The 21,435-nt window shown below is 44.3% G+C and overlaps 1 protein-coding gene across 1 annotated transcript in view; it reads left to right on the forward strand.

Moving 5' to 3' along the window:
• PLXNA4 (plexin A4) overlaps positions 1-21,435 on the forward strand; it is a 443,874-nt gene that overhangs the window by 333,322 nt on the left and 89,117 nt on the right. The window contains exons 8-10 of the mRNA XM_042816033.1: positions 386-485; positions 2,719-2,833; positions 19,383-19,583. Coding sequence (XP_042671967.1) covers positions 386-485; positions 2,719-2,833; positions 19,383-19,583 — 416 coding nt within the window. The remainder of the gene's footprint in view (positions 1-385; positions 486-2,718; positions 2,834-19,382; positions 19,584-21,435) is intronic.

Here is a 21,435-nt window from a genome sequence, read left to right on the forward strand (position 1 = left end):
TGGACAGTGCTCTATTTGAATGAGCTTCTTATTCCAGGCATCTCCATCTACTCTTTTGCACTTAGCTTTCCTACTTGCTGACTTCATTTACCATAGTTTTGAAATCAGAGATTTATTACATAGACCTGTTGGTATCATCCAGCACAGACCTTGCTTGCAGTTTTCCAGTGGTGAAGACCTAATGCAGCACTGCAATACCATTATGGAGGCAGATGTACTTTTTGGAGGTCTGAGCTGTAGACAGATTTTATTGCCATTCCTTCACCCTCTGAAGATAAACTAGTTCGTTTACTCAGGACCAGCTTCTTGTTCAGACTGGTGGCATGGCCAAACAACTGTGCTAAAACAGTCACAAACTGTTGTATATGTTGGTTTTTTTTCTTAGGAGACCATCACATAGTCCAACTCCAGCTCAAGTCCAAGGAAACGGGTATGACCTTTGCCAGCACCAGCTTCGTCTTCTACAACTGCAGTGTCCACAATTCGTACGTCAAGTTCCTTTGATACCTGTTTTTTATCCCAACTCTGGATCTGCCACAGAACCCAGGGAGGCGTGTGTCCCTCAGGAATTTGGTCAGGTGTGGAGGAGAGCAGCAGTCAGAATGATATCAGTAATGATCAGCACAATGCTGTCTCTCCTGGGAAAACCAGAGGTGGCATAGTAAATGTTTGTTCCACTATGGTCCTCCTATGGAGGAGAGCATTGCCTTGAGTGATGGTACATCATCACATGTCCCTCAGGGAAAGGAGGATCAGTGGGAGTTTGCATTGAAGCAAGTCAAAAGCAATCTGTGACTTCAGCAAAGGGCCCTTTTTCCTTCCTAGAAGCAGTTGTTTGTGGATGGTTGGATTCTGCCCAAAAATCCACACTTCCAGCCCTTCTCAGCCCATATCAGTCCTGCCAGCAGGGTCCTGCCCCAGCCGTTAGCATGGGTTTGAGTTCCCAAATCTGGAAAGATGGGAGTTGTGGATTCTGTGTGATGTGAACAGAGTGGGGACTGCCCAGCTGATTTCTTCAAACCCATCTTCTCTATCTTGCAATTTCCTTTCCTGCCCTGTGCCACATTATCATGGGATTTAGCTGGTACACAGCAGCTGCCCCACCAGAGTAAGACTGCCAAAGCAGGATGATATTCTTCCAGCACATTGATCCACCCCTGAGCAAGACTGAGGGCTCTGTCACCACCACTGAGCCATCAGAAGTGCCAAAAGCAGATAATTACTGCGGCTCAGCAATTCACAAGCAAAGGCAAATCCTATTTCCTTGTTCCTGCTGCTTTGACAAACAGTGTCAGGAAGCAAGTGTTGGGGGGGAGAGGAGGAGAGATGGTGGTGTTAAATATTTATGGCATGTTTTGGTTCCTTACTTGACAAACTATAATACACTATCCATTTTTAATTTGATGTATCAGAGCAAGCACTTGTTACCAATTTGAAGAACAGCTCGCTGTACCAGAGCTGAGAGTGGATTGAAGTTGAACGAGATTTCACAGAAAGACAGGACTGAGGGTGTGTGTCTGCCTGCTGCGCTTAGCCAAGCTATCCTGGAGGCATTTTTTTCCACTCCTGCCCATTAAAAACCCAGTGGCACATAGAGGCCAGGAAAATTTCCTTCCAAATCCCCTTCAGGTATTTCAGAGACTGCAGCAGCATGAAGATCTCTGACAGTGAGCAACCAGGAGTGGTTACCATCTAGTGCTTGTTTTGTGTAAACAATTTGTTATGGCTCAGTGTGGTTCCTGGTGGACAGACATCATATCAAATAAATTAAAAAATGTGATGTAGGTATAAGTCAGTGCTGTAAAATAGTCTTGAAAAAGTTTTCGCAGCTCATGCTCTATGAGGACTATGGGTGTAGGAGAGCAAATGGTTGCAAAATGGTGGGACTGGCTCTTTCTTATACTCTGAATAGGTGACTTCATAAATACGCCTTCTGCTACCCAAAAAACTGCTGCGTCTTCCTGTCTCTGCTGAGACAAGGAAGAACACAGCCAAAATATGTGCAGGATCCCCATCACTCTGGACTCAAATCATAATAAGAAGCCTGTGGGACAGTATATCCTACTTGATCCTGAGCTTGAGGCATACCACTTTCTGGTTGGCCTCTGCATGACGTTTGAGGGAGGCAGGATCAGCCAGATGAGACTGCTGGTGCACCATGACTGCCCTCCATGGGCATCGCTATTCTTTCAGCTTGGGCACCGTCTCATGAAGTGTTCACAGCTCTCAGAGCATTGCTGCACAGAAGCAGTGAGGCCATAACAGTTTCTCATCTTATCGTGAACATCCTCTGAATTTTAATTTTTTTGTTACACTCAGAATCTTGTTATGGGCAAAAGGGGAGCACAACTTGTGTATGAAGCCAAGGACCTGTTGTAAATCTCATTTGTTTCATTTTGAAGTAGTAGCAGGGTAACCAAAATACAACAAAAATATGGCTAGTCTAGTTAGAATGAAATTAAAGCAGTCCAAATTTTCTAAATAGTATAAGACACATCAGTCACAGCGAAACCCAGCTCAGGCCATGGCAGGCAAAGTGCCATCTGGAGACCTGATGATATCAGGCCAGTTCAAAGCCTATGGTTTTCCACTAGTATTGTAAAAGCAATGTTTGACAGACTATTTTTATCTCTCAAAAGCACTCTCAACCTACTGGTCTATCCTGTTTGTAGAAGAGGACAGGCTGTCCAAGTGACTGCTTTTTCCCTCCATCTCCAGGTGTCTGTCATGTGTGGAGAGCCCTTACCGGTGCCACTGGTGCAAGTACCGCCATGTCTGCACTCATGATCCCAGCACCTGCTCCTTCCAGGAGGGACGAGTCAAGCTGCCTGAGGTAGGCAGGGGCACATGCTGTGTGTGGGGACTTCTCTGAGATCATGAGATGATGTAGCCTTTTTGTTTTGCTCAGACCAACAAACCATGAAGCCTTCTCCAGCTCCAATCCCACCCTCTCCCTGTTTGGCTTGCCCTCCACAAAACCCTCACTTTTCCCTCCAGATCTCCTCTTCCTCATACTGAAACCCATTTGAAAGATGGTGCTCATCCCCAGAGTGTTGGCACATCATGCAGAGAAGCTCTGCCCAGTTACACAGCTGTCTGTCAACAGCAAAGTGCTGATACCTGCAAGTTCTGCTGAGAGCCGTCATATACTGGGTCGTAGTCCTTGTCAAGATATAGCCAATGTCTGTGTGCTGTTGGGACTAGCAGGGCTTGGTGGTGGCTTCCATCCAAAAATAAGGCACAACTATAGGGAGTGTTCCACCTCAGGAAGCCATTGCATCTACCAGCAGTGGATGACAAGTCCCTGACTGGAAGCAAGAGGAAATACTGGTCATGCATTTTCACCTGGAGAGAAGAAGAGGATGGTGCCTCTAAGCAAATCTCCAAGCTACTGAGATCTGGAGAGTATTTAGGGCTATGAAAACAATGGCAGTGTATTTCAGCAGTGCTTCGAGGATGTTGGTGGCTTTGTGTGTTTAGTGTCTAATGGCCGGTCCACCAAACTGCTTCCAACAGAGGCCAGGGAATGCTTCATTGCCAGTCTCTGAGCTAGAGCTGAACTGGACCTTCGGGCTTAATACAGAGCTGGCTGCTGCACTGCAAATGCTGTCTGGCTGTATTGTAACTAATGAGCACTTGCAGACAAGTGGAGCTCAGGAGAATACAAATAGGAAGCCACTTAATTACTTCCTGGTCAGGAATGGTCTGAAAGCAGGAATGGCCTGTCTGGTAAATGACCCGAGATGGCTCGTTGTGTGCCTGGCCCAAGGGACCAGTACCCATTAATAGATCTGATATCTGCTGAGCCACTGGGCACAGAGGCAGCTGCTGAAATCTCCATCGACGTGCGCTGCATTTGGAGGCTGAAATCCACACTTCTCCCTGCACTGCTTGCTCGGTCTTGTGTTCTTAAAATATTCCCTTGCCTATCCCCCAGCCTGTGCCCCAGGCAACCCAGTTTGTTGCACCAAAGGACATGCTTGTAATGGTTTCACACTCCTATGGCATCCACTGTCCCCTCCCACTACTCCCTTAACATATGTGCTGGTTGAGATGTCCTGGAGCAGACATCCTGAACTGCACAGGCGTTGGGACAAGTCATAAATATTCACGAGCAGGGAGGTTGCCAGCTCTTTGTCTAGCAGGATTCAGCATTTGCTGTTAACCTGCTGGAAAACTCACTGAGAGCTTAGAGGGTGGATATTTGATACCCTCTGCTTGGTGTGAAGCGGTGCAGAAGGCAGTCCAGGGTTCAGCCCTATTCCAACTGAAAGGAATCTATTACCTTGCATACCTCTCTCTGGTGATCAGCGATAGAACCCACAGGAATGGCATGAAACTGTGACCAGGGAAGCTCAGTTTGGATACGAGAAAAATGTTCTTTAATTAGAGGGCTGTTGGGTATTGGAAGAGTTTCCCCGAGGAAGAGGTCATGTCACTGCTGGAGTTCAGGAAGAATTTGAACAATGCTTTCAGCCAGGTGGTCTGATATTTGGGTGTCCTGTGTGGAGCCATGAGTTGGACTTGGTGATCTTTTAAGGCCAGGTTGGACGGGGTCCTGGGCAACCTGATCTGAATGTGTATGTTTGGTGGCCCTGCTAGGCAGGGGGGTTGGAACTACATGATCCTTGAGGTCCCTTCCAACCCGGGTGATTCTGTGATTCTATGGTTCTGTGTGTGATCTTTATGAATCTTTTCCAACTCAGAATATTGTATAATTCTGTAAAGCCTTTGGCAGAATCTGGTCAGTTTTGGTAGATGCAGTTCTCTGTATCTTCCACATCAGGAACTGGAGGTACCTCACTTTCTAGAGCAGATGGTATTTGCTGGGACACCATCTCATCATTTATCTCCTCTGGCAAACCTCTGGCAGGCTTTATGCACTAAGCACAAGACTCATCTTCCCAATTCCCATCTCTTCTCTCCTCCAGCCTCTGCACATGGAAGACCTACAAGTGTCAGTGCATCTCCACCTGCCTCAGCTTTGTTGGTATTTCTGACTTTTGTTTCCATCAGAAAGATTGTGTGAAACTCTTCATCATCCCAGTTCCATAGGGAGAGAATCATCTGGTTTTTACTCTATTCCCACTAAGATCTTGTTCTGAAGAATTGTGGAAGAGGCAGTTGACTTGCAGCCTTCTCTAGACCTCCACTTTTGAGCACACTTTTTCCATCACTGTATGACCTCTCATTGGGTTTCTTAAAGGTGCCAACTTCAGACAAAGAGACAGTTCAAATCTGAGAGGATTTGTCTGCTGATTCTTTCTGTCTTGTATCCCCTTTAATAGATGTTTTTCTACTGAGCTTCAAATACTCACACTCCGATCTTGCAAAGCATCAAGTAAGTGTTCAAACCCTTAAAAGACAACTATTGATCTACAAGGACTGACAGCATCATGACATACAGGTACATTACAGTGGTCATTGCTAATGATGGTTTCAGCCCCTTCAGCTTCTGGATGCAGCAAATCCACATCTGGGCACAAACCTCTTTCTCATGGGAGACATTTGGTTGTCAGCTGCTCAGTTCAGAGCTATTTTTACTATCTGCTGCACAGATTAAACACTTCCCAGCACTGGAAAGAGTGGATAGTATCTGCAAAAATAACGACCTTGCAAAATTGAAGCTATCAGTGACAGCTTTCTGCTTGGCAATGTGAGAAATGTACCTTTAGAGTCGTTCTCATTGCTGTCTGAGGCTCTCAAAGACAATAGAACAGGGGAAGGACAGCATCACCAATACATCTTGACAAATGCATATTTGCCTTCTCTGCATGGCCAGACAGATTTTGTCAAATTACACTTCAAACTTTATCAATTTACACTTTTGACAAATTACAAAATAAACGCTGTGCATACATCCCACACTTCTCTTAAGAAGCCATCTTCTCACTGACTCATCTCTACTGTTTTTCAGTTTTGCCTTTAGTTCTTTCCTCTTCTGCCCTATACTGAGCTTATTCATTGAGTTCCCTGAATAGCAGAAACCATTTGGTACCTTGAAGCCAAGCCTGGTTCTCCCTTGCCCTTTCAGACCTCCACCCACTTCTTGATGATGTAACATGACTTGGCAGGTTAACAGGGCTGAGGTGCACTTCCAGTCCTCCCAAAGCTGTCTTCAGTAGAGCTCCCAACAACTGTGAGTGGGTCTGTTTTTAATGGCTTTTCATCTCCATCTGCAAAGCTCCTTTTCTCTGCAAGTACTTTTACTCCCTAAGGATGCAAAAAGGGTGTGTTCAGCACCATCTGGATATGAGTGCCTCTTAAACCTGGAAGTCTTGAGGACATGCTGATAGGAAACTACTACAAGCGTGGGATGGTTGGACCATCCCATTTGCAGTCCTTCCCTGAGACTACAGAGCAGATTAGCATGGCTGGCTTCCAGGATCATATGGTCTGCTTGTCCCATGAATCTCTCTGCCAAGCAAATAAATATTAGTGCTACTTTGTCACATGAATCAGGGCCAGAAATTCTCTCCCTCTGTAGTCATCGTTATTGGCATGCCAAGCCTACTCCCCTCTCTGACACTATGATTTTTACTTTCCCTTTGCTGACACACCTACCTCTGGGTGATTGCTTTCTCTCTTTGCCTGTACAGCATCTCACTCTTGAGTAGGTTGAGGCTTCCCACTCTCCAGATGGTCTGATTGGGCTGGTACCCATCGCCCTGAGACCAGCAAGAAGCACAATGAAGGGAGCCTTATGCCCTTCTGCACTTCTGACTCCACCATTTCCTTAGCATACCTCACCAGCTTGTGGATTTCCATGGGTGCAGCCTTACTGTCTTTCAAGTCTTCTTCATGTACACAGAGAAAGAATTCGTGATTTATTTTTCTTTTTCTTTTTCTTGAAGTATGAGTTCTCAACTAGTGCAGAACACAGGATGAATTTGAGACTGACCCTGGTGGAGAACAGAAGGATGTTGGCCATTATCCATGCTGATCAGAAATGAAAATGCTGTTTATCTTCGTATAGTTAGTGACCTACTGTCTAAAGGAGCTTTTGAACCATACTGAGGACATTTGTGATCAGCCAGTCCTGGGCTAGGACAAGGCAGCTGCAAAACCAAACCTTTCTGTCACCCTGCAAAACCAAACCAAAGGTGACAAATAGGATAAAGAGGCACATCCCACACTGTCTGCAAGAAGCCAGGGTTTCATACCTGTCGTTTGTTCAGTACTTGGTGAATCAGCTCTGCCCATAATGGAGCTGACTCAACTGCTTTTGGTGCCTTGGGAAAACCTGTGTTTGCTCCTGGTTAAGAACTCCAGCATGGTCGTAAAGCAAGAGTATTTATGATTATGGTGCTGAACTCAATCAAATGGGGTTGATGATGTCTCTGGATGATTTGTGGCAGAAATACTACACCTTGACGTATAATTTCCCTTTACAGCAGGTTTTTGAAAGCCAAGTGCACTCACTTGAAATATACTGTGTGAGTTCTTGCTTTATAAAAGGGAGCTGATATTATTGCTATTGGAGGCAGGAAGGGAGTGAAGGATGAAAAAAAGATGTTTTAATACTTATGTGAATTTTTTTATTTCTTTGTTGTTGGTTTTGTTTTGTTTTTTTCTTTTTCCTAAACAAAGCAGGTAGTAAAGATGGAGAGAATCACAGTCTACAGAAGGGATCAGGCTGTGTCTGTATTTGTTTCTTGCTCATTCTGTTTCCCCTTTTGACATTTGTTGTTGACCACTGCAAAAGTCATGCTGCAGATCCAGCATTGCACTGTGAAGCATTGCATTGCAGCCTAACGACTGATGAAATCAACCTTTCCTTGTTGACACAATCACAAAGTAAGAGCTCATTCATTCTCTCTGTAAATAGAAAAGGCAGCCAATAAGTATTGGAGGTAAACTGAGGCACAGAGTATTATACAAATTGATATGAAGTGTGATAGGAATTAATCATGCCTGATGTCTGTCACACCTGGTCCAAGTGGAATAGTTCTCATGTCAGCATTTCCCAAACATCTGCACAAGTCTGGGCTGGGGGTAAAATGGAACAGCCTACTTGAGTTGGTGGGATAAAAGATTAAGTCTTCTTTTGTGCCATCTTCTGAAAGATGAACACTATCTTGTTCTAGGCCTTGCAAGGATTTTAGCTTTGTGTAGGGGAGAGAGAGGGAAAAAAAGGCAAAAGCGAAAAGCAAGCCTCGATAACAAATCTGTTATCCGCTGGATTTAAAAGATACATAATCATTTAATTACCTTGAAGGAGGTTTTCATCTTTCTCTGCTCAACCGATTTGCGTGTGCCTGTGTTTTTCTTCCTCCCCCAAACAAGCTTTTTATTAAAAGGATTTTCATCTGCTGCCTGAAAAGAGAAGAAAAGATCTCGCACCAAAGTGTTTTATGTAGAGTTGTACGTGCTAATGACAGTAAAGCCCACATAAAAGAAGCAACTGCTTCAAATATTAATTTGTCAAAAGCGGTAGAAAGCTGTGTGAGCTGCATGCTGGCGAGCAGCTGCTGGAGAGCAGAGTGCTGCTTTGCCTGGTGCTCGCTTTGCCTCTTGCTGAATGAAGAGCTGTGCTGGCAGCCTCTGCAAAGAAATGCGCTGGTTTGTTGCTGCTTGTTCCTCTTGGGGGAAAAGAGTGAGACAGGAGGGAAAAAAGAAGGCAAGGAGAGATAGTGACAGATTGATCTGAGCTGGCAGACACCTATATTTCCCTATTATGGAGTTTTAGGGAACTCAGCAGCATCCTACCCATCATGCTGGTGCATCCCAGCCTGGCTCGGGGAAAAGCTTTAGACAGTCACCATGTCACAGAATGGGCAGGTCTTGAGGGACCCCAAATTATAGAATGGCTTTGGTTAGAAAGGACCTTAAAAGATCATCTAGTTCCAAACCTCCTGCCATAGCCTGGTTGCCACCCACCAGAGCAAGCTGCCCAGAGCCCCCATCCTTCTTGGCCTCTAAATGACTCCAGGGATGAGGCATCCACAGCTTCTCTGGGCATATGCCGTCCTCTGGGAGGAGCAAAAGGAAATTGCCAGCTCTTCCTAAAATGCATCCCTGCATAAATGCCTGAGTGGCTGCATAGAGGTGGGGTTTAACACCCCACGGGCCACCTGATAAATGTGGTGAACTCTCTGCTCCCTTGTATGGACAAACCTTCTGGCAATGCATCTTCAGTTGTTGCTGTGGCAACTGCTGTTTCCCTCCTACTTCTGTTTCCAGCCTCTGTTAACTCGGCTAGAGAGGTGGCTGCTGGTGGCAGTTTGGGGAGGAGAGGAAGCCCACCCCTGCTCAAATTAATGTCTCAGGGGCACTAGTGACAGCTGCAGGGAGGTCAGTACCGGAGCACCGAATAGTTCCCCGCTTGTTGATTATCCACTCACTTATTCTAGCACCTGTCTATCATTAAGGGGAGGTGTAGTTTCTATGGAAACTGCAGAAACCTGCTGCATGCAAGTGATGTGAGCGGGAAGGGGACCAGCAGGAGAGGTGAAGGGACTGGGAGCAGCTCTAGGCAGGCAGCAGGGAGCATGCAGATCCTAACAGAAAGAATCCGCACCCCATGCAGCTAAGATCTGGCATAGCACTGCACTCATTTGGTGCAAGTATTTGCGTGCAAGCAGCATGAGGGCTTGGTGTTCATCAGCTGCTTAGCTCACAGGAGGGTTTCCAAGTGTGTGTGATGGAGTCTGGTCTTTTTGACATCCTGTCCAGGGGGTGGCAGAGGGGATCCAGGAGGAGTATAGTTGTTGGTTTGGATCGGGTTGTAGATCAGGACTCCTGCTGATTTGGAATTTCAGTCCTTGTTCATTGTTTAAGCATTTTTTCAAGAAGCAGAAATGTGATGTGTTGAGGTTACCTCCACTTCAGAAGCAGTCATTTAAACAATTATAACAAGAAATTACTATGGAGTAGGTTGCCCAGAAAAGCTGTGGGTGTCACATCCCTGGAGCAGTTCAAGGTCGGGTTGAATGGGGCTTTGGACAAACTGCTGGCAAAGTGGATCACCTAATTCCAGTGTCCCTTATGGCAAGGGCATTGGATATAGGTGATCTTTAAGGTTATTTCCAACCAAGCCCTTCTATTAAATTAAACACACAAACTACAGAAAAGGCAGAAATCTTTCCCCTTGTTCATGCAGGCTGTTCAAGCATGGCAATAGAAGGGAATGCTGCTCAAAGGAAGTATCAGGCATTATTTGGGGCCGTGGGTTTCATTTCAGCAGATGAGAGTTTCATTTCTAGCTCTGAGTTGGCTTGGGCACGTTCAAATTTCTGTGCCTCTGCATCTCTCAAATCCTCTTATGATTTGGCTAAGCACTTTCTGTTAATAGGTGCTTGTGCAGTACCTGGAGCTGTGGTCTCAGTGGGGGCTGTTCATAAGTCTCTGAGCATTTGCAGATTGGATACTTTGCTTTCGTGAGAAGCCATCGCTTGCACTGACTTAAACTGGTGAAGAAGATGGAAGGACTGTATGTGGTTTGTTCTGTTGTTTTTCTGGCTACCTTTTATCACCTCTGAGACTTTTTATTCCATCATCCTCCAGCTAGTGGAGGAAAAGGATAACTTCTGCATTCACTTTTAGCAGGTTTTATGGAGGTAGATTTGCAGAAAATCTGTCCTGATACAGGGCAACTGTATCATGTCTCTGTTGAGACTGGGAACCAGACCACAACAAACTGATGAATGATGGATAAAGTCCTCTCTGTGAGCTGTTCATCTTCCATCAATACACGCATTTTTTCACTTTGGGTCTTAGGATATAGCCTCTCCAACCATGAGATATATTTGTGTAATTTCTTGGAGCAAGTGAGGGGAATTTGTTTGAATGTAGATGTGAGAAGCATCTGATACTCAGTACAACATGTTATTCATACCAGCTGGGCAGTTCATCTTTGTAATGCAAGATTATTTATCCCACAGGACAGAGTGATCTCAGAATGCAACGGGGTAATATTCATCTGTCCCCTTGAAATAACATCAAGAACAGCTTATGTTGTTTTGATAGCTTGAGTCAGTGCAATGCCATTGCAAAGCCTCAAGTGACTACAGGAATTTCTGGCTATCTGGACATCTGTTAGGACTGCTGGTGATCTAGTGACACTCTGAAATTGGAGGGAAAAATTGTTACCAGAGAGGAAAGACAGTTCCCCTTCTTTGCAAAGGGTGATGGGTGGCCTGTCTCTCTAGAAGGAATTTTTTGCTTTTCTTCATTGCAGTATCGTCTGCAGTCACTGATTTGGAATGTGAGCTTCTGAGACCTGGCCAAGGGGAAACATTGTCAGGATGTTGAAGCCACAGATAAGAAGTAATGCTGGACTGTGGCTCCTGCCTTGACTGGGATATCCAAGAGGCTGAGCCCAGAACCTCTTTCCCCTGTCTTGTCTTTGCACATTGTCCATTTGCTTTGGCTTGGATGTTATCTCATGCTGTCACAGATCTCAGTGAGGAGGAGGGTGATAAGAGCCATGATATCACTGTCCTGACATTGTGCAAGCCAGGGTATTATGATTCTCTGGACTTCTGTCCTGGTATCCAAAGGAAGCAGGATCGCATCAACATGGTCTGCGTGTGTTCATCCAGTGCATCTGTTACTCAGTCTCCTCTGTTGATTTCTGAACTCGTTCATTTGCAGCCTAGTTGGGCCAAAGATTTGAGCTTTCAAAGATATTAAGTTCCTACAAATTTTGTAAAATATGGGAAAGTTAAAAAAGAGAGTTTCCATTCTTTCTTATGAAAAAGCACTATATTTTGTGCTCAACAGTTTAACTAGACAGCAGAAATCCCCTTACGAGAGTGCTGCCAAGTAACTTGTTGTTTCAGAAGGAGCATTGGTTGGTTCCTTTATGCAGAAATAATTTGTGGGCAGAAATGTATGGAAAACCTAATTTTGTTAAATGACATGTTGATGTCATCGGTAGTCATGTAGATGACCAGTAAGGAGTGCTATTGTAATGCTGACACTTTAGAGACTCGTTGGTATGATGGTGCAGAGTATGAATATGCAGTGCTTTGTTATGCATAAAAGATCTTTAGAACCTCAGAATTAAGTCCTTACAGAAGGACAGAAGAAGTCCCACTAGATAGAAGGATGCAGTTTCATAGAATATAAATAAAGAAGGTAGGCATTAATGCTTTGTAAGCTGATTGTGCTCAGCTGTTCTCTGCCCCATGCTTTCCGTGGCTTTGCACAATACAGTTTCACCATGTGTGATATCTTAAAAGGACTGGCTTACCTAAGTAGGGTTTTTATTTCACAAGTGTCCCCCTCCTCAGTGCACACACTCATACTTCTTATGATTTCAAAACCAAGCATTTGTCACTCAGGAAACACCAGAACTGAGATTGCTTCCACATCTCTCCTTTGAGCAGATATACCTAATGACACCTAAACACCTACTTTTATTTTCTCCGGTCCACACTCTCCATCCAATGACCAGAAGGTTCCTGCTCTCCTGATCATCGCTTTTCCTTCTGAATATGTGTCAAAAAGACAAAAAGCTGAAGAAAAGCTTTGTAAAAAGGATTAATGCAGAGCTTTGCTAATTATGGCAGGCTGACCTTGATCCTGGTGAAATAATGGACCAGCTGAGAAGTGCTCTATTAATGAAGTATTAAAGGAGGGTAAAATCATTAATGCTGATCAGCAGAGATGTGTGGACTGACTTCAGAGGCGGAATTGTCTTAGGTCAGGATCCAGCTCTCAGAAGACTTGGGCCACTTCTCAACACGGCCTGCATGGCCTTGGGGCATCACTTTGCTCCCAATCAATGGGATTCAGCAGTGAGCCACATGAAAGGAGGTTGGTTATCTTCATTTAACTCTGTATCTGTTCTTTGGTGGCCAACTTCAGTCATTGCTCACTAGCTTTCACAGCACTGGAACCAGGGATCTAAGAGGCAATGGCAGATGAGCGAATTTGATCTGATGGTAATCCTCTATTTAGCAGTAATGTCTATGCAAGTCACCACTGAGGTATGTAGCTGCTAGAGTGGGCAGAGCTTAAACAGGGCCACATCTCCCCCACAGGCTGAGCTCCAGCTTCCAAATCAGCCACCTTTTCCCAAGCACCAGAATCACTTGCAGTATCTGACAAAAGAAAGCTGTTTTTTGATCCTGACTGCGTGGAAGACTCTTAACTAGAAAGTAACCACTAGAAGTGACAGCTATGCAAGGACTCAATTACCCCTTTGTTGTCTCTGCAGATGTTTCGACTTTCCATAAATCCTGTTGCTTTCTCCTCATCAGCTGCCTTTAAAGTTCTGAGCATTTTCTCCCTGTGTTATTACTTTTGCTGTGCCAATAAATAAGTACACCATCAATCAAACTAACAGCACTGTAAACTTAAGAAGTGAAGATAAAATATATGGTGCATTAAAAAATTCTTTGACTGGGTAAGCTTTTTGTAGCTGGTTTGATTGCTGCTGGTGCCGATGTAAATTTGGGGGAAATATGTCCAGAAATTTATGAAGCTTGGAGTCCTGCCTGCAAAACATTGACCTGATTCCACTTTATAACCTAATAACGTTCCCCAGCACTGTTCGTGTAAATTTTAAATATAATTTTATGATGCTAGGAATTAGTGGTGTAATAATGTAAACACAACATGGACTATAACTCACCCCTTTGCTCCTGTAATGCCAGGCCTGTGGCTGCTTTGTTCTCCAAATTACCGTGGGCCTGGGAAGTTGTGTGAGGGTTTAAAAGTGATTCATCCTTGGAACCAACTTGTCATCCAAAGCTCTCTGCAGCAGTGCAGGGCAGCTGATAAAGGAGTGACTGATTTTGCTTGGGCAGCTCTGACCCAGGGCGACTGTATCAAGGTGCAAGAGAGAAATTCAGGCAACATATTGCAGGCAGTCCCTGCTGCCTCTCATATGGCAATGTGATGTTTTCCTGCTTTTAATCCAGGAGAAATCTGATTACTCCAAAATCAATGGCAAAAGGTCTGTGTACACGATTTCTTTCATTTTTTCCTACTTCTTTTCATTCCTTTCCTTTCTCTTTCCTTATTGTTGTTGTTCATTGGTTCGGTTTTGATTTTTTTAAATGATTTTTAATCTAATCTGAGAAACGGGGCGTCCAGATGCTGTGGCCTAGATGTTTTTATAAAGAACCAATCCATGTCTCTCAAATTTTACCTTACTAGATTGATTACAGTACAGAGTGGGTGGGTGAAAAAGCCATTGCGTTGCATCTTAGTAGAACAGATGGATTAAAAAAATAATTATTATTTACATAATGCATGAGTAAATAACAATTTGAGTATCATTTGTTGTGGGATCCAAAAGGTCTTGAGCGAGGAATAAACAGTTGTCACTTAGATCATGTGATAGTGTTGGATATTTGGAAAAAAAATCTCTTCGGAAAGAGTGGTGAGGCATTGGCACAGGGTGCCCAGGGAGGTGGTGGAGTCACTGTCCTTGACGGCGTTCAAGAAGAGGGTAGATGAGGCATTGAGGGACATGGTTAGTTGGCATGGTGGGGATGAATTGATGGTTGGACTTGATGAGTCTTGGTGGTCTTTCCAACATTACTGATTCTGTGATTTTATGTTTCTTTTGGGCAAGATGGCTTAGACAAGCACAGAGATGGCAATTATGAACAAAGGATGTATAAAGGAAAGTTTTATTAACAAAACAAACAAAACAACAGCAACAACAACAAAATGACTCTGAGGATGAAGAACCGGAAATTGATGTCAGGAAGAAAAGTGAGCTAAATGTAGTGAGTTTTAAAGTGAAGGAACTGATGCCGGATATCTGGATCTGGATAATGAGAATTCTCTTTTGGGCCAAAAGAAAAAAAAAAAGAATGAAAAATAGTTTTGAAGAGTTGGCTTTCTCAGCAAACATGCCTACAGAGCAGTCAGCAAAAGATGGGCGCTGGTTTCCTTCTGTAGAAAGTGGAGATCCTCTCAATGCCATCAGTGATCATGAGGGAGCAATATGAAGCAAAAATATGAAAGCTTCCCTCATGTAGATGCTCTGGATGAATCATACAATCATAGAATCAACTAAGTTGGAAACGACCTCCACCATCATCCAGACCAACCATCCACCTACCACCAGTATTTCCCCAGTAAACCATGTCTCCTAGTACAACATCTAAATGTTTCTTGAACACAAGAAGTGCACAGGTGAAGACACATTAACTGAGAGCCTAGTGAAGGGCACAGGCTGCTAACAGATGGATGGATCATTGTGAAACCCTTGTTTCCCTATAGGATGTCTGCATTTCATATAATTATAAAATGGCTTGGGTTGGAAGAGATCTCAAGGATCATCAAGTTCCAGCCCCCATGCCACAGGCAGGGTTGCCAACCCCTAGATCATGTGCTTGATTAGATTGCCCAGGGCCCCATCCAACCTGGCCTTAAACACCTCCAGGGATGGGGCATTCACAACCTCTCCTGTTCCAGCATCTCACCACTCTCTCAGTAAAAATCTTCTCCCTGACATAAGAAAATAAATCAAGAAAATGGAAAATGTTTTGGTGAGATCTGGGCTCATGGTACTGGCCATAAATAGCAATACTAGAACTGTACTAAATAATTTTAGGAGCAACCCCATGCAATATCACATGATCTACATGTTTCATACCTGGGAAACAATAACTCAGTATTTCTGATCCGTCTCCAGTTTTGAGTGTGAGATAACATGATGAGATTCCCAAGAAATCATAACTAGACATGTATGGGGCATTATAAAGGTAGCAAAGCAATTAGCTCAGGGCTAAGACCACACAGCCTCTGAGAGATTTCATCCCACTCTTCAGCAGACTCTTCTTGAGTGCATCTCTGGATGCATTCAAGGCCAGGCTGGATGTGGCTCTGGGCAGCCTGGTCTGGTGTTGGTGACCCTGCACACAGCAGGGGTGTTGCAACTAGATGATCATTGTGGTCCTTGTCAACCCAGGCCATTCTATGATTCACGATGGCACTTCACTGGGGACTCATTCAGGTATAGCAGTGATGAGGGCTGTAACACTCATATGAGAGAGAAGGAGACGGGGGGCTCTCATATTGCTGAGACTTCGTTACTTCTGCTACAGCAAAACACATTTGCAGGCATTCTATGAGGAGTTATAAATAAGGAAAATTAAACTAGCAACAATCCAATGAGTGCAGCTCATTTCTTGTGGTGTTTTCACTACAAAAGCTCTCTGACTTGATAACTGGCAAAATTTGGTGATTTGAGGAGTGCATCGCTGCTGATATGAGTAATTGGCAAGAGTAGAGGATATTATTTTTAAAGGGTTGACTCATTTGGAAGCATTTAAGGAATAGAATGAAGCGACACACACAAAATTAATCAACAAGAGTCAGCTTTCACATATGCCCTGCTACAGATTAAACTGGATTTTAGCTCCTCTGGAATCTGAACCAACTCCCCTTATAGGGGAAGGCTTAATTTATTATATCCCAAAGACAAATGGCATAGAATTGTGCCTTCCCTTTATACAGTAGTTGATAATGGGTGCTTTTACTTCCCATCCATGATGTAAAAAAATGCTCTTCCAGCATAGGTGATGCACACTGCAGAGAAAGGACAAAGAGAAATTGATCAAAATTGGCAAGGACCCTTGTGCTTGCTTCCTGCAGCAGGGTCATCTCCGAGCAGGTTGATGTTGTACCCTCACATTTATGATCCTGAGCAGGCACCCAGAGCTGACTGGGCAAGGCTTGTCACAGGCTACAAAATGAGTTGTGTTTGAATTTGAACCCGGAGCCTAGTCCAAGTTCTTAGCTTTTATGCAGCACATCACCTAATGAAATTGCCTTTTTCCCCCCGTTTCAATTAGAAAGAACATTAGGTCAATCAGATAAAGCCACATTGGGAGGATTTCCTCTTTATGGCGCTTGCCTCTTCAATTATCTATAATGAACTTCCTCACAGCACTGCAAAGCTTTTTATATGCAAACGAATCCTGTTTTGGGGCTGCCACAATCACTGCTTGTTAATGAACTTGAAACAAGTGTTATCGGAAAGGCTACAGCACCAGTGGTGGGGGGAATGGGATAAAGCTAAACAAGAAAGACCAGCCTGCAGAGCTGGGATTGGCCTGCAGGTAACATAGTTGACTATCTTCAACCCCCGTCCTCCAGTCTCCTTCAAAGGCTTTTCTGTTTGACAGACATCAGGCAAAATGCCCACTCTTGGGACATGGCTGCTCAGCAGCAGATAGGGCTTTCCCATCCTCCTGTCCCACTGATTCACTCTGCCAATGCGTCTCTGTCTCTCAACCACTCTAGCTGGGGGAAGAAAATAATGAAAAAGATGGTGCCAAGGTCTGTTCTTATGCCCAAAGAGAGAAAGGGAGCTAATTTGTAGACCCTGGAACATGTTGGATAGGCAGGATTGTGCAAGAGAAAATATGCAGGTGTGGAAGATATAAGGTCCCAAAAGGTATTTACGTATGGTGTCAGGTGGAGTGATCACAACTGGACATCTCACACTTACTTTAACATAGCCCAGACCACTGGGGTGGTCTTTCCCCTGTCCTCTGGGGTGTTACTGGGCACACAGGGTTAGGTTATGCCTCACTTCCTAAAGCTGAATAGCTACTTAACCTTGCAGCTAACCTACATAAATGCCTTGATAGGATAAGAGCATTGAACCCAAGGCTAGAAGGACTTTCTACACTGTCCACCATTGTCCTCCTGTTAAGAGAAACACTTCAAGTTCAACTATTGTGTCTCAGCATTAGCAGTTCCCTGGGAATATTTTGTCATGGCGTGGGACAACAGCAAGAGCAGGGAGTGTTGGAACAAGGTGTAGCTCCTCAGGGATTCCTGAGTGTCTCACCAAGCCTCCTTCTCCACTGCTTCTGTCTTGTGTTTTGTGATGGAGCACAAAGTTAGTGAAGTGCTGCAGAACACCAGAGCTCCAAGACAACAGAGAAACACTGTGTTAGAACTCATCACTGTGCAACCAGATCCAAGATAATTCACCTTCATTATCCTCCAGTGACTGTGTGCTGGGCTGTCCGTGTTCTGATGTTAGCGTGGGCAAGGCAAATTGAAATCCATTGGCAGTTGTCAAGTACTTACACCATTAGCATCCACCAGTAAGCAAAGATAAGAAATCAAGTTGCCCCAGAGCTCTTAAATCCCCGGTAGCAAAGACAGACAGGCACTCTTTGGGCACTGAGGAAGGCTTCCAGACTTCATTACAGCTGCGTGTTGGGAGGATGCTGTGGATTTTCTTCCTGCCCCTGGCCATGGATCAGCTCACACCCACAGTGTGATGATTGATATCTCTTGTAATTCTGTTTCTGGTTGGTCTAAGTGCAGATGTTACACATCTAATCCATTTCTTTATCTTCCTAAGCTGTTTGCTTCAGTAAAATGTTTCCACCATCTGCTTTAACAAGCTCCCAGGCTCTCATAAGCCATAAATTCCATTTCCAAGCCCTTAAATTCCTTTTCTTATTCTTCAGCCCTGGATCAATATTCGTATCTTCTTGTTGTCCACTGTCACAACTACAGGTTAAGCATGTATTTGTTTAGGTAGAAGTTCTCCCTGTCTCTGCTTGTACCAACTGAATCTGACTGGGGTTGCTCTTGGGATGGCGACTATTTAAGGAATCCCATTTTACATAAAAATGACTTGGATCAGCAAGAAAAACACTGTAGTAATTTCCCAAAGGATTGATAGCTTCCAGTGGTCTAATGGTGCCATGAAGAAGCAGTGCTTTGCTGCTGTAACTAAAGCTGTGCAAATTCATCTCACTTTGAATACGGCTTTCTCCATCACAGATTTGGGTGCCCAGCCTGCTACAAGGCTGAGTTAACCACATCCACCAAGCACTGAGCCTTTTTGGAAACAATTGCAAATCTTTCCTGGAGATCTTCACACATATTAAGTAAGAATTGTTTTTTGGGAAAATAATATAGGTATTATTTTATATATAATTATTCTGTCCGTTTCTAAGCCAAATCAAATTATCTTTTAAATAGCCCAGACTCTAGTTTACAGTGTCATGCTTGAGCTAGCTGGATCTGTGCCTTTTGCGCAATGGCGCATTGGTTTTGGTGGAGGCAGGGAGTTTTGCTGTGATTTTGTGATTTCTTCACTTCTTGTGCCATGGCATCGTGACCAGGCAAAGTCCCTGGAGAGGGCAGAACTGCTTTTCTACTACCTCATTAATGGAGCAGGCATTAAGAAGCACCAGAAGCAGCATTCTTGGGTCATGAAAGTCAAGGGTCTCCAGTGAGAAAAAGGAGATGGGAAAAGTCTGTAAAAGCACTCCTTCCTCACGTGTTTATCTGAGCCTTCTCAGTAATACCCCACGAACCCTTTGTAATAGGCTGAAATGGAGGGAGGCACAACAGCTTTGTAAAAGTTAGCAGATTGAGGACTCCACACAGGTTTGGGAAAATCATGTGTTGACTTATTGCGTGGTATTCTTTCTCCCCAGGACTGCCCACAGCTGCTGCAGGCCGAGAAGATCCTGGTGCCAGTGGAAGTGATCAAACCGATCACGCTGAAAGCCAAAAACCTGCCCCAGCCACAGTCTGGCCAGCGAGGCTACGAATGCATCTTGAACATCCAGGGCAATGAGCAGCGGGTGCCCGCCTTGAGGTTCAACAGCTCCAGCGTGCAGTGCCAGAACACTTCGGTGAGCAAGCCCTGCTGCCTGTGGCATGTCTGGGAGGGCAAAGGAGGACCTGGAGTGCTGAAACCTTGTCTGTCTTCCCATATACCCAATTCCAGCTAAAGTCAGGGGAAGACTGGTTGGTAGATTGCAAACTACTTCTTTTGCTCTTTAAGTTTGGCTTGCGTTAACAAACAGTAGTGCTTCATCCTTGGATATCTCAGCATTTGGCCATGATGGAGCTCCTTAGCCACAATCAATATACATTATCTCATGGTTAAATGCCTATACCCTGATAGTGGCACATCCTTATCTGTATTCAAGATGGTTTCTGAAGGGACAAATGTTAAAGTCAACACTGGTAATTAATGTTATAATGAGAAAATTGGTGATAGCTCATAAAAATCCACATAAACAGTTGAACAGGCACCAGCAATGGATCCAAGATAAGTTTGAGCCAGACCTTCCCCACCCACTGATCCATCCCATGACCTTTGATTAATCCCTTTAACACCTCCATTTCCCTATCTGCAGTGCAGAGCCACTAAATCTCTTCGCCAGAGCCCTCTGTGAGTCACAGTGGTGCTGTCACTACAGAAATATCAGTCCTTGGGGCAAACACTGGCATTGCTGCCAAGAGCTGTGAGTGTGTGTGATGGTGGTCTCCTAACACTGCTTCTCCAGAGGTTTCTCCATCAGATTCATGTCTCCTAGATGTGCATTTGAGTCATTCTCATTGCTATTATGAGATGATTTATTAGCCAAAGAGCTAATTACAGGCTTTAGCCACTTCACTGCAGCTCTGCCACTCCATGCTGGGCAGGGTTTGTTAAAATCCATCACAACATATTCTGCTGCATTAAGCAGCGTGCTGAAGATTACAGGCAGTTCACACATTTCATGATCTGTTGCAAAAAGCACTGTTCCCAGTGACGTTGTCATATTTGCTCTTTTTTCCCTCTCCTCCCTGATTGTCATTATTGTTTAGTGGCCTGTGAGCATCCAGATTTGAGTTTCCACAGAAATGAAGGGGTTGGGAAATTGAGAAGGCTTTGCACTTTCTTAAAAAATGATTTTTTTTTTCAAAACAGTGAAACCCTGTGGCTGAAGGAAGATTGTATAGACCTGAGAAGAAGTCAGTAGTATAGACCTGTCCAAAAAGTCAGTGCAGCCACCCTTCAGAGTCATTAATTATCTGGCATAAACAGAGTGATTTTAAGTATAATTGGGCTAAGTGAGAGACTGACTGCCTCAACAATCCTAGAGAGTCTCTTTCAGCCTCCTAGTTTGTGTTATTCAATAATTTAACTTGGTTTTGAGACATAATGGTGACCGTTCTCATACTACCTGCACGCTTCAAGAGGCTGCTGGTACCTTGGACCAGAGAATTTGGATTCACTGAATTCCTGGATGTATTTGCTAATGGAATGCCAGAGTGCTGTAACAACACTGTGTTGATTTTTGCATTTGTTTTGCTGCCAGAGCACTCTACTCCTGAGCTGTGCAGCGTGGCAGGACAGAATGTCACACCTATGTCAAAGCAGTCCATGACCTCTCTGATGAGCATTGCCTGTAGTTTTCCTGTCCTTTGTTAGATGATGTCTCAGGTGGGCTTCTGTCTTGTCAATGGGGATAATCTTATTTTGGACTAAACTCATCTCTTTATTCTCCTGCATCATCCGTCTTCTTCTCTCTTTCTCCCTTTTCTTCTTTCTTTTCCCTTCTTTTCCCCTTTCTGTTTTCCCCTCTGCTTTCTCCTTCTTCTTCTTTCCCCTGTTTCCTCTCCTCTCCTCTCCTCTCCTCTCCTCTCCTCTCCTCTCCTCTCCTCTCCTCTCCTCTCCTCTCCTCTCCTCTCCTCTCCTCTCCTCTCCTCCCA

The sequence above is a fragment of the Centrocercus urophasianus genome, unplaced genomic scaffold (genome assembly GCF_019232065.1).
Source record: "Centrocercus urophasianus isolate 14NV4802_14NV808 unplaced genomic scaffold, USGS_Curo_1.0 seq_15, whole genome shotgun sequence".
In the NCBI taxonomy this organism is placed as follows: Eukaryota; Metazoa; Chordata; class Aves; order Galliformes; family Phasianidae; genus Centrocercus; species Centrocercus urophasianus.